Here is a 13456-nt window from a genome sequence, read left to right as displayed (position 1 = left end):
TTGATCCAAGTGACAGTAAAGACATTTATATGACAATATAATAAATTATACATTTTTCGATTTCAAACAAATTGTGGTCTTTTGAACTTTCTATTCAAAAAATCCTTAATTTTTAATTTTAGTTTTAATTATTAAAATATCAAGCAGCAAAAACTTTTTTAACATTAAGGACCAAATCACAATATAACACAATACACAATTTTTTAACTGTATTTTTGATCAAATAAATATTAATCAGTAGTAGGCTATATACATACATGTTGCGCTTAGTCTCATAAATCTCGTAAAATTTTGTCATAAAACTCTAATTCCTTGAAGTTGAGTCCATTTCTGTAGTTTTCAGTATCACCCCCTGATCTAAACAGTAGCTACACTGGCACATTGTATCTTAACCCTTCAAAGTCTAAGGGGTTTTAAGTCCGCCTGGCACTATGTTGACATTTTGGCTTCTGGAATGGTCAATATTCATAGCAGAGTGAAGAGAGACATATTTCTGGATTCTATAGATTCTCAGCTACAATGTGGATGCATTGACAACACACTTCTTGAGACACTTGTATGTGTTCTAATGTGATATATCATCAAGAAACACAAAAACAGAAGTTAAATATTTTTGTTTTTATTATATAAAAATATTAAACATAAATTAATAAAGGATTTTACAACAAATATTTATTCCTCAAAGGTTTTAGAACACCTGCAAAAAAATTTGGGTGAAAAAATATATTGGCTGCAGGAGGAGCAGCAGAAGCGGTGCTGGGTGGAAAAGGGCGAGCGGTCGGGGTCCTGGGTTCAGCAGATGTACTCGGCTGCTCTGTGGTTTCCAGATTTAGACTAAAACACACAGATTTTGTCATTAGTTTAGATTCCCACATATCAAAAGTTGTACAACCTTTCTTATAATGAAATAAAGATTAGCCATCATCATGTGTGCATTTTTTACATCCAAGTCATAGGACTTCTAACTACAAAATTATTACTGGAGCCTTCATCATAGTATTATATGCACAGAGTAAATACAATGTCTAAACCAACCAAACCCCCTCCCATGTAGACACATAGTACAGGCCTTAGATAAGGCTTACTGCACCATTATTTCTAAAAAGCTACAATAAAATTTTACCTAAAAAACATTACAATAAAATGCACAGAGTAAATACAATGTCTAAACCAACCAAACCCCCTCCCATGTAGACAAATAGTACAGGCCTTAGATAAGGCTTACTGCACCATTATTTCTGAAAAACTACAATAAAATTTCCCTAAAAAACATTACAATAAAATAGACACGCAAAGTAAACGAAATAGCTTATAAATGAAGATGGACTAACGTTACATGCGGCCAAAACGCACACATTGATGGCACACATTATTTGATTACTGCTCCGTTATTTCTGAAAAGCTAAAATAAAATAATTCTACTAAAAAAACGATACAATATATATTAGACAATATATTATCAGCAATATAGCATTCATAATACTTACTCCTCAAATGGATCGATTCCGTCCAAGATTTGATCCTCTTCCTCCGAATCAAACCGATCTGGATCAGATCCATTCTCACTCTCATCGCTGTCGGCAAAAAGCATTTCAGCAACTTGCTCGGCAGAGAATCTTCGTTGTGCCATGTTTTCTTTGAAAATAATCTTGCCAAGTACAAATAAGCGTATCTGATATATCTCCAAATGTGCGCGTCCAAAGACCGTGTATAAAAAAGTTGCGTCAGCAAACAATCCGGGAATCACAGGTGGAATTGATTTCAAACCCCTCCCCTTTTTTACGTTCCTAGCCCATCTGACAACGTCATTTTTTGTTTTTGGTCTGTGATTGGTTCACACACAGATCTGTGATTGGTTCACACACACCAACAGCATTTTATATCATTAGATAGAATAAAGTACAATTTCCTTGTTTTGCGGTAAAATGCTATAGATTTGCACTAAAATACGGAAGGCTTATCATTCGCGAAAGTCAACACTGTCTATGCAGACGAATGTCAGCTTTTTCATAAAAAAAAAAGTAAGTTAATACCTTAATCCATTCCGAAGTTATTAATAGATATGTCAGGGGTGCGCACTTTGACGCTCTAGAGCGTCAGTCGACTTTGAAGGGTTAAGCTAATTTCCCCGCGTTGAGCAGTTTAGCTTTTGAGTATTTAGAAACAAGCTAGAGGCTCGGATCAGTAAGGGCCTGATCTCTCACGAGTGGCTTTGGTTTGCTAACCAGAACCAGAAAGGTTCCCACCGACCCGTGCCAAGCCAGCGGCCAGTTCGTCCTTCAATCAGAAGAGCTTACTGCGAGGCAACTGGGATATCCATGCTCGCTCATAGTCATACACGCCTCGACAACCTGACAGGTGAGACAAGACAAACTGGGAGCAGAGCACTCATCTTCATGAATCTTCATTCAAAAGGGATGTGAGGGGAAAAAACTCCCATCTTGATCTATTTTGTCTCCAGCCGACTCCAGGAGGATTTGTGTCTGTTTGAGCATAAGGATTGCCTCACCTCTGAATCCAGCACCTCTGTTGCACGATTTGTAAGGTCTTTGACCCCTCTAACAGGGATTAAACTGGAACGTGACACTACAGGGTTTGCAAAAGAGTCAACGACAGAGCTTTTCACAAAACTCGCAGCCTGTATTTAATAACAGTATTATTCCATCATCCAAAATGTAACTTTTCAGTGTGTGTAGGGAATTTTAACTTAACTTCAAACCCCCAATGCATGGTTTGTTCACTTCAAACTGTGATTTTTTTTTTTTTTTTTGTGCGCGTGTGGTCAAAGTTGCTATGTCCCACTTGGACCACTTTTCTTTGATCCTTTTGGTGGTTACATTCGGAGCCAGGCGTAAAGTAACTGTGTTCTTTAACATGGAGCATGTCCAGTGAATCACATTCAGAAGAGTCACGTTCACTCAATGGTGTCTGCTGTGCTGAGTAAGGACTTACTCATGTCAATTGAGTGAAGCTCTGGGATATTCACAGAAGTTCCCATAGAGTCACATTCACTGAATCACAGTCAGCATTAAACACTTTGCCGTTATTACTCAATCTTCTACTTTGAAGAAATACCATTTGTAAACACTTTGCTCACAAGCAAACTATTAAAGGTTTGGTCATTATTCTTTGAAGTCCCTGTAAAGTCGACTTTTTCTAGATAGTGGACCAAAGTTTCCCACAGTATATATCCCATCACTCTTAACTCAAAACACATAATGCCTAAAAATCTGTGCTAAATACAATTTAACATTACACAATTCCCCATCATGCATCTTGCTGATTCTGAGTGTTGTGAATGTGGTTTTTAAACCTCAATTGCATGGAAAGTGGCATGTTTGTAAATAAAAATGGTAAATGGATCGAACAGCTCCTCCCCTTTTTAAAAAAAGCCAATAGCTTTCCTTTATATCACAGCGCAGCCAGAGCCGTTGAGCTCGGTAAAGCCACAGTTTCCTCCTAATCTCTAACCGTTTCTTATCCTAATCTCCTCCATATCGCTTTAAAATATAGAATTCTGTGTAGAATTCAAATAGGTCCGATATGTTTTGTGGTCTGCACCGACTCACATATGTTCCATCTGTGCTGTCGTGTCTCGGGCCCGGATGACACAAAACCAGACTTCATTCGCCCCAATGGAAAGCATATTTTCACTGTCGGAATCGTTCTCTATCCCCTGCATATTGCACTATGTGCCATTCGCCACGTAGAAAATGGTAATGTGTAAACAAGTGACCGATTTTAGCCGCAGCTTCAGCATCCATTTATAATGTATGGGGCAGGGCGCTTTAGTTTCTAGAGAGCATTTGATTGGATCTTTTATAACAATGTAAAAGTCTTCCATCAATCCTCCACCTCAATTTGACTTTTCTTTGCTTATTTAGATATAGGGAGGTTTTAAGTGTTATACTTGAGCAAGCCAAATGCGTTTCTATCACTTTGGTGAACATGAACTTGTGGATGATTCATAGGTCAGCGGCCATATAAAGCTCTTATGACGTGAGAGACAGGCGGTATAGTCAAAAAACGAGTCTGCAAAGGTGAAAGCAGATGATCAGTGAAGGTAAATACCGAAGGGAGATATTAATCCTGCATATGAAAGATTCCCCTCATTCCTGGAGCCTTAGCGAGCTACAGCTGGCAGTGATTATAGCATGATTCACTTTAGCTGCACATAGAGGCTGCTTGTAAAAATATGAACAGTATAACTGTTTCCTGAGCTTGTGCTGACAGCAGCTCCCAGGGGAACGCTGCCGCCGTGCTCTCGCAGAAACACATGCACCTCACGTCACGTCAGCGACTATCGGAACTGCTTTCCTGCACACAAACACAAGCTAGCCCGCTAACGCTAATTCCTTTGCTGCATGCCTTGTGAAATATGTTAGTGCAGACTTTGAGGCTGTGTGAGGAGAGCCCTGTGACTCATGGGGTTACATCCGAGCACAGTTAAAACAATTTGTGGATTATTAATTTTTTTAATGCACTTATGATGAAACCAAGTCCTTGGAACTTGAATTTGGCTAACAGTAAAAAAAACGACATAATGGTCTAACAGATGTAACAGCCAAGGAAGTCCTTATCAGATTCTGGGCAATTGAACAATGGGAAACATCACTCCCACATGAGGCCTGGAGCATAAATAAAAACCAATTATCGTGTCATTGGAGTCCAAATTCTACATTAGCGCTTTGCTAGGTCTTAAATCTGTGGATAGTACAAAAAGACAATTTAAATGCTATTTATTATGTGTCTGTTTAAATGCACATGCTTTAGTGCACTCATGACGAAAGGCCTGTGCCTTTTCTTTTAAAATAGCCACTATGCTTTAGTTAACGTCAAAGCAATTAACATAATTTGCTGCTTGCTTGTCAGTTGCACATGATATTAAGGGGAGGGACATTCTCATTAGAGACAGCAATTAATTGGACAAAAATTGGTGTAGCCCAGGATGAGTCATCAGGTTCATTTTCCTTGTTAAGAAAGACTATAAATATTAATGTGTACAATACTGATCAAAGTTTGGGGTTGGTGAGATTTGTTTAATGTTTTTGTAAGAAGTTTCGCTTACACTTTATTTTAAGGTGTCATTGTTACAGTGTAAATACATATTTAAGTACTGAGTAATATTAATTAACAACATGTAGGCTACTTACTATTGGGTTAGGGTTGGATTAGGGCTTGGTTGAGGGTTAGTTGCATGTCATTATGCATAATTTACTATTATAACTATGTACTTACCATAGTAAGCATAGCATGCTGATTTTGTGCTCAAGAAATATTTATTATTACTATCAATGTTGAGAACAGTTTTGCTGCTTAAAAATTGTGTCGTTACTGTAATATATCTTTTTTAGATTTCTTTGTTCAAAAGAACAGCATTTATTTACAATTGTTTTTCACAATGTAAATGTCTTTACAGTCACTTTTGATACATTTATTGTGTAACTGGTGAATAAAAGTATTAATTTCTTTCAAATAAAATCTTACTGACCGGTAGTGTTTATCTTCTAAAAGTGAATTCTAGCAGTTCAGGAGTAGACTAGCATATATACCATTATTTATTCCATAAAGTTTTTTAAATAATTAAGTAACAAAAGTAAACATATTTATAAAAACTGATCTCATATCATTAGCGAGACCGAACAGGCAGTAAAGTGCATTCATTTTTTTATTTCCTCGGTTCCTCCATGTCTTACATTACAGCTGTATACAGATGTCCTCATAATATCTCTCTATAACTGTATCATGATGAGCATCTGTTAGTCATACTTCTGTTTAAACGGGCAATTCTTTGAGTTTGTTTTTGTTCTCTGTTCATTTCTGAAATTCAGAATATGACTCTTTGATGTGTGCACTAAAGGCAAAAGGCCTTGACTTAGGGGGGCAGGAACGACTTCACAGGGCCATTGGTTGGCACTTCGTGTCTTGCTGAAACTTGGTTTTGCATATTTGAAGACTTGCTTGTGACAGCTGCATCTAATGGCACTAACAAAGCCTTTATTTGTTCCATTGTGTGCAGGCATGAGCAAGCTATCATAACTTCCCCAGAGCCATCACAGTGTACAGTAAGTCAGGGGCATGTTATGGAGAAGTGGCATCTGGAGTGAAGAACAGGCTTGTACTCAATCAAAACCAGGCTCATGACTTTCCATTATAACAAGAATTGGAATAGGATGAAGCATGTTAGAGTAAATAAAAAATAAATGAATAAAATAAATAAATAATGTTTTACTTAAGGCTATGTGACTCTAATGTGAGGTAATACTTTCAGATCTTTCGCATGGTTAAAGGTAAGATGGGGTGAGGCTCTAAAGTTCCTTTTAATAACATTCAGAAGACTCTTGTAATAAAAGTTGTATACTCCATATTAAATTTTATGGTATGTTTTTTGGCCTGCTTATCTTCCACCATTAATCTTCATAGTTAACGTTCACTCTCTGTCTTAGGTTATCTGGAGCTTTGCTGTCTCCAGGGATCAGTCTGCTGAAGGCCGCCACATCTCCTCCACCAACACTAGAGAAGCAACAGAACTCCTCTACCAACCAGCAACACCTCCACACTCATCATAAACCCTATTCCACCTTCCACAACCTGCCTACAAGTGAGGGTACGAGACCGTACGTGTCATTTTCAGAGATCGTTTGATCGGATTTACTGGGTGGATCTTGTTCAAGTATTCACACTGTTAATCACATTAAAAGTCCAGGGGCCTCATTTATAAACGTTGCGTACGCACAAAAGAAGGCGTACGCCGCTCTCTACGCAATAATTGGTATTTATAAAAAGCAAACTTTACGGGAAAATGTGCGGTCCTTCACGCAAGCTCTGACCCATGCGTACGCACAAAACCGGGTGAAATGAGAAATGGCGACACCGTTGGCAGACGGAAGAAACACGTGAAAGTGTGTGAAACTGTAGACCGTGTAAAAGAAATGGCAATACTGCCTCTCATAAATAACATGAAGACTTCACAAAGCAAGTCTTACAATTAACAGCCTACACAAACACCCGTTCTCGATCTGCAGTGTAAAACAAACAAAATCAAGCGAAAATTACAACAGAAATGCAAATTAACACATAGCCTATTTGCAAAAAGAAAAGTGAAATATGTTCTGCAATAATATTGGCATGTTATGCAATTCATCCTCATAAATAATATGGTAAACAGAACGAAATAATGTACAAAACTGATATTATCGTTAATGTGTCCGTCTGGTGGAGCAGATATAGATGCAATTAGATAGATAGATAGATAGATAGATAGATAGATAGATAGATAGATAGATAGATAGATAGATAGATAGATAGATAGATAGATAGATAGATAATTAGGGAGATAGATAGGCTATATAGATAAATAGATAGATGATATAAGATAGATGTATTAATTGTCCACTGGGGAAAGTTGTTTTCATAGTAAAAATGTCTTCATCAGCTACGGAATCATGGTATACATGCATATGCCTTTAGTTATTGATAAAATAACGTATGACGTATGTCTCAACCATTCAGAAAGCTGCAAGAAATTACATTTGCACTGAACTATTTCCCATTTCCACATAGATTATAACCGACATCTGTAGCTTGTCAGATGCAATCAAATGGATGGAAATAAAATGCCCCATCACAATGCGTAATGACGCACAATGGCTGATCTTGTCCGAACATTTCTTTTTTATTTCGGCCACGGTCCGAGGTTGTGAGGCTACAGCATTTACGGCGTCTGCAACCTTTTGCCACTCAAGTGCCTTTTTGGCATTAGTAATGCCCACACTGTGCCCTCCAAACAACATTTTTCTCCTCTTTTCCACCTCGCCAACGAACTTCACATTGAGTGAAGTTACGTTTTTTTGATTTCCTCTCTGTGTTTGCCATGATTTCGCAATCGATGAATATTAACTTGTGGGCGTTTCACGGACTATTTATGGGCAACTATGGGCGTGACATGAAGCCGCAAAAGCTGCGCTACATTTAGAATTGATTGTGATTTATTAAGGGAAAACTGCGTAGGATGTGCGTGCGCACGGTTTTATAAATCCGAATATTTCTGTGCGTACGCACGTCCTATGTTTCATCCGTACACCACTTCTGACGCAAATCCTACGCAAAGTTTTATAAATGAGGCCCCAGCACTTTATTGAACCTTTAAACAAAATAAAAATAAATAAAACATTTTAGTATCATATTTCATACATCAGGCTTATATAATATGATATAGAGCTACTGTAGGTGGGAAAACACTTCAATCAGAGGCTCAAACTGAGAAAAAGATTTGCAATTTGGTGCAGTTTTTAATATGGCCAAATGTAAATCAATGAGATTAATAGCGGTATAATGCGTTTTATTTTTATTTGATTTGATAAATAGCAGGCAACTTACATGAAATGCATATACTGTAATGACAGTTGTCATTAGATTATTAGTAGACTGTCTGCTTAATATCTGCTAACTCTTTATTGTGATGGTCCCCAACAGACATTCTACTGACTATAAGTAACTTTTCATCTGCATTCCAACTTATTCTACTAGACCCGACCCCTAACACCTAACCCTAATCTAACAGTCTACTAATACACTAATGAGCGTTAGTGAACCATCAAAATAAAGTGTAACCGAAGAGTGTGTACAAAAGGTTTTGATCATGTTGATAATTACGAGGCCTTAGACATTTGCATATCAAATCTGATACAGTAAGCTTTAAATGTTTAAACTGATGTGCTGATTCAAAATGATCTTTAATAAACACTGCAGCATTCTATTGATTTTTTACTCTAAGCATATACAATACCACTCACAGCACCCATCTCCCGCCTTTACTCCTGATCTATTGGAATAATACCTGTTTAAAATATCAGCTCATGAGTATTTAATGTCAGAAAGAGCCACATCAGTATGGGAACTGGCATAGTCTCTGCAGTGCTCTGTGTATTAGCCAGAACATGTGGGCAGAAAGAGACGCCTGGAACCACAAGAGGAAGCTTTTTGCTCTAAAACCACCCAGTCCAAAACAGCCAAGCTGTCTGTCAAAAGAACTGCTCAAGGAGAAACGCTCAACCCTCCTGTCAGGACACAGATGTACATGTGTGTACCACCTCAAATCCAAGACCCCCATCCAAGCGAGACTACTTGTTGAACACTTCTGGAAGCAAACTCGGAGATAGTGGGAAAAGTCCAAAAATAGAAATACAAACGGGAATACTGTTACAGTCTGTGGTTTTTGCTACATTGTTAAAGAGCTATTTTAAGTTATGAATCTAAAGCCACATTTGAATGACATTTCATTCTGATGCTTATATATTGTGTTTGTTTACAGATTACCGTGGTAACTTCCAGAGCTGTTTCCATTTTGGTGACAGCTACCGAATGGACCAGTCCATCAGCGGCGGCCATCAACCTGCAGAGTCTCACAGCTTCAACACAAACCCACACAACGGCTTCCACATGAGCTGTTCCACCAACGCCTCTTCCACAGGTACACAAACACATTTTGGTGAAATTTCTTGGGTAAGAGAGGTCAATTGTCAACAGTGTAGTGATGTATAAAGCACAGATCACTAAGAACTTTCACTTTTAATCTAAGAAGCTTTCTGTTGGTCAACACTGCAAATTTGTGGAACTAACTTAAACCCATTATAAAAATCTGCGTCGGGATATCATTCACCCTCACATGAAATTCAAGATTGCACAGTTTCCTATTGTAATGACAGGATTTCGCCTGTGAAATTTGACCGCACCTTTACCTCCACAAATCCTGTTATTATTAAGCAATATAACAATAACATGAAGCACGACTGATATTGTGAGCCATTATTATACATTAGAGCATAGTAGATTCATTATAGGACCAGTAATAGGCAATATGGTTAGAAACAGGTCAACTGATCATGGCAGCGTTTCTCAAAACTCATTAATGGCAATGGTTCCACGATCAAGCTTACGAAACTTTTCGAAAATGCAGCCCTGGCTAGTTATTCTTTCCATGTTTTTTTTTCACTATACCCTAAAAAGTATTCTTGATTTTAAATGAGAGTATTTAAAATGTTAAAAAATTGGGCAGTACCCTACCTTATCTACACTCTTCAAAATAAAGGTTCTTTATTGGTGATGATGGTTCCATGAAGAACTTTTAACATCCATGAACCATTGCATTCCACAAAACGTTCTTTAGATTTTTTTAATGTTCTTCACACTAAGAAAACAATAGTTCAATAACTGCTCACCGAGAAGTTCTATGGCATCACTGCGAAAAAACCCTTTTAGAAACTTTAATTTTTAATTGTTTACCTGAAGTACTTACTATGTGTAAAGTACTCATATGCGCTCTTTAGGGGTAGATTTAGTTATCATCTAATGGGACAATTTGTGCACATTTTCTGAGAGTGTTTAATGAAAGTATAACACATTTTTCCATATGTTCTCTTTTTCTCAATGCAAAGGTTTCAGCTTGGTGCCCGACATCATAGGGTCAGGTTGCCAGTTCTCGCCGGGCACAGAGGAAAGTGTTTTCTTTCAGGTGGGCGGCTTCGATCGCGGCTTGAGCCAAATGTCTTCAGTGTACACCGAGACGTAGAATCAGGTCATCCCGTCGGCCATCAAATGTCTTCTTTCAGACCAAACAGTCTTTTTAATTCTTTTCTTCCATCAACGCAGTTTCAACCTGTCAGAGATTCAGTTTTTCTCAGAATTCAGCTCTTTTTTTCTTTTCTTTTTTTCTTAAAATGCATTGTTGAATCACCTCATTGGACTGAAATATTATCTGCTTCCTTGACGACCCGAAAAGCTGCTATTCCCCTGCAATGAAGGTTAAATAATGAGGGCTCTGTGTTGTTGAGTGTTTATTTGTGGGATGTTATGAAATTGCGCTTTTTTTCCCAGTGTTTTGAAAGATGTTCAAAGTCTCATGAGATACTCCCTTGTCGTCATCACGGCATCACTAGTCTTAATAAATCCAGCTGGTCAGCTCTGATCCAATTGTGACTTTGGAACGGTTTGATAGAAACTTCAGAGCCACCACAGATCATCAGTGATGAGTTCCACATTTCCCTGTCAGAGCTCTTTTTCTGATTTGTTGGCTGTTGTGTTGGAAACAATTATTTAGTGTTGCTGTGTTTTGTCAGTGAATGTTTGCAAATGTTTGTATTGCTTTGTCATTTGGTTGTCATCATCCCAGAAAAAAAGAGTTCTTTATTTTGTGATGGTTGATGGCTTTTAATATCTACCACACTTTCAACGTAGGCTATGTATAAAATGTACAGTTTGTTTAATATTAATGATGTCAATCTCTCAATCTCTGAAAATAAATGACTCTTGAATATTGCAGTCTAATGCTCATCATTGTATGTTTTAATATGGTAATTATGTCAAGAGTTTGACTAATCAAACCTGGCTACTCACATTGAATATATCATTAAACTCTAAATACTATAAAATATACTGGGGACTCAAATGGCAAGACATTTTGCAAATGATGTGCATATGTTCTCTAAACTTTATTAGAAACTAGTCTCAAACATATGATGGACTGAGCCGGGGAAAAAAACTTTTAAGACTTGCAGACTAGCTATTGTTAGGGGAAGTCTGCCCCCTTTTGGAGAGGATGAGGAGCAATCATCATTTACAAATCTCATAATGTACATTTAAGTTGCTTATTTGCTAAATATAAAAAATAAACGAGACCATAGAAAATACAGCAACCTAAAAGACTAAGATGGTACATTTTATTGTTTCATGTAGGGGCTCAACACGTAAAAGCTCTTGTTTCCTTAAAGGGATAAAAGCTTAAATTCAGTCTGTTCATCACAAAAAAAAGCGATCGTGTCTTTTCAGAAAATGTGTACTAAACCGCTCAATTCATATGGATTAGTTTTACGATCTCTTTATCTCTTTTTAACTTTTTGAAGTGTCGAAGTGTCAGTTAGCGCAGCTGTTCGGACATAAGCTCTTAGATTTCATCAAAAAGATCTTCATTTGTGTTCTGAAGATGAACGAATGTATTGGTTGGAACGACATCAGGATGAGTAGGCTAGCCTAATTAATGACAGAATTTTCACTTTTGGGTGAACTATCCCTTTAAGACGTAACGTTAATTATTATTATTATTTTTATCACTTTGTTGTAGATGTAGGTAACAAGATTTATTTAATATTTAAACTGAACTCTCAAAGTGACAGTTGAAATAAATATCGAAAATAAATGAACAAAGAAAAACAATAAATAGTTAGTAATAGTAAATAGTAGCATGAATGTGCAGTTATAGTGCGGGATGCAGAAGTGACCATATGTGCACGAAATTTTATTTTGTGCAAAATGCAATATGTCTGCATAAAATTAGCAAAAACAGCCAATTTTGTTAGCCCATTAGGAAGTAATCATTCACACTGGTGACCTGAATAATTTTTGCACATTCATAGCCATTTTCACCCTTAAATACTCTAAAGTTCTGGTTGTATTGCTTGAGTCTATTTGTCTTTCTTGGTTTTAATCTTCCAGAGGTAGAACTCCAGCTCTTTCCCTTCCAAGATGATTCCCTCTGCTCAGCCACACTGGCCAGGCCTGGACGCAATGTCGGCTGAGGAAGCTGAACATTAAAAAGCAAACTTAGACAGAAGCACTGTGACTTACTAATTAAACAAATTTGTCTTTGACTGAGACCATTCTGATTTTGTACAACATGAAAAATAAACAGATGTCAAATAAACATGAGGGAAACGGGAAATGCAGATAGCTTGAGTTTCTTGGTCTTGTTTCTTGTTAATGGGAAATGTGTCAAATGATCATAAAAATGAGAACATCCTGTGACTTTACTAAATCAGTTGGCGAGGATTGGGATTCATGGTTATTTGCTTTGGATGGATTGAATGGACTGGTGCGGATGAGTGCTGTTGAAAAAACAACTGTTTGCCAATGATCAGGTTTTTTTTTTTTTTTAATCGAGATGATCGTGACTGTCTCAAATGATCCATGATGGGAAAAGTATGGAAAACTCACAGAGAAGCTTTACCTGCAGGAACTGACCCTCCAGCAAACTGCTTATCTAGCTCTTCTTCCTGCTCCCATAAATCTTCTTCTGAACCTTCTTTGACCGTTTCTTGTTCAAGATCTCCTCTTCTTCTGGAGTCTGAGGGATGAAGATGCATTTGTACATTTACAAAGGCATCTCATCCAGATACTCAGTCATCTCCCATTTCTTTTTATGCAGTTAAAAGCTTCAAGAAGGTTTATCTGGAAAAATATCCTGATGTTGTTCATGGTGGTGATTGCTGGACCAATGTCCCGGTCATTAATTGTATATCTGACTTGAATATTAGAGCTAAATTCGAAAACAATATGTATTCTTGCTTAAGATGCCATATTAACCCATATTAATATTAGCTTGAACACAAAAAGCACTACAGAGGTGACTGTCAACTATGTGCGTTCTTCACCTGCGTGCAAGGAAATAACTCTATATCAGCAG

General features: G+C 37.4%; 1 protein-coding gene across 12 annotated transcripts in view; it reads left to right on the top strand.

Annotated features, from left to right (window-relative positions):
- The window catches only part of glis1b (GLIS family zinc finger 1b), an 81488-nt gene extending 68911 nt beyond the window's left edge, over positions 1 to 12577 (top strand). For 2 of the 12 annotated variants that reach the window (XM_079638080.1, XM_079638081.1), the window contains exons 11-13: positions 6447 to 6607; positions 9314 to 9472; positions 10437 to 11913. In XM_079638080.1, coding sequence (XP_079494206.1) covers positions 6447 to 6607; positions 9314 to 9472; positions 10437 to 10570 — 454 coding nt within the window. In that variant the 3' untranslated portion in view covers positions 10571 to 11913. Of the gene's footprint in view, positions 1 to 6019; positions 6301 to 6446; positions 6618 to 9313; positions 9473 to 10436; positions 11920 to 12489 lie in introns of those variants that run through there. The other 10 variants (XM_079638078.1, XM_079638076.1, XR_013800525.1 and 7 more) reach the window with 9 other exon arrangements.
- The last annotated feature ends 879 nt before the right edge of the window (positions 12578 to 13456 follow it).

This window comes from Phoxinus phoxinus, assembly GCF_949152265.1.
Source record: "Phoxinus phoxinus genome assembly, chromosome: 15".
Lineage (NCBI taxonomy): Eukaryota > Metazoa > Chordata > Actinopteri > Cypriniformes > Leuciscidae > Phoxinus > Phoxinus phoxinus.
Note: the sequence above shows the minus strand (reverse complement) of the source record. Positions and strands in the feature narration are given on the sequence as shown.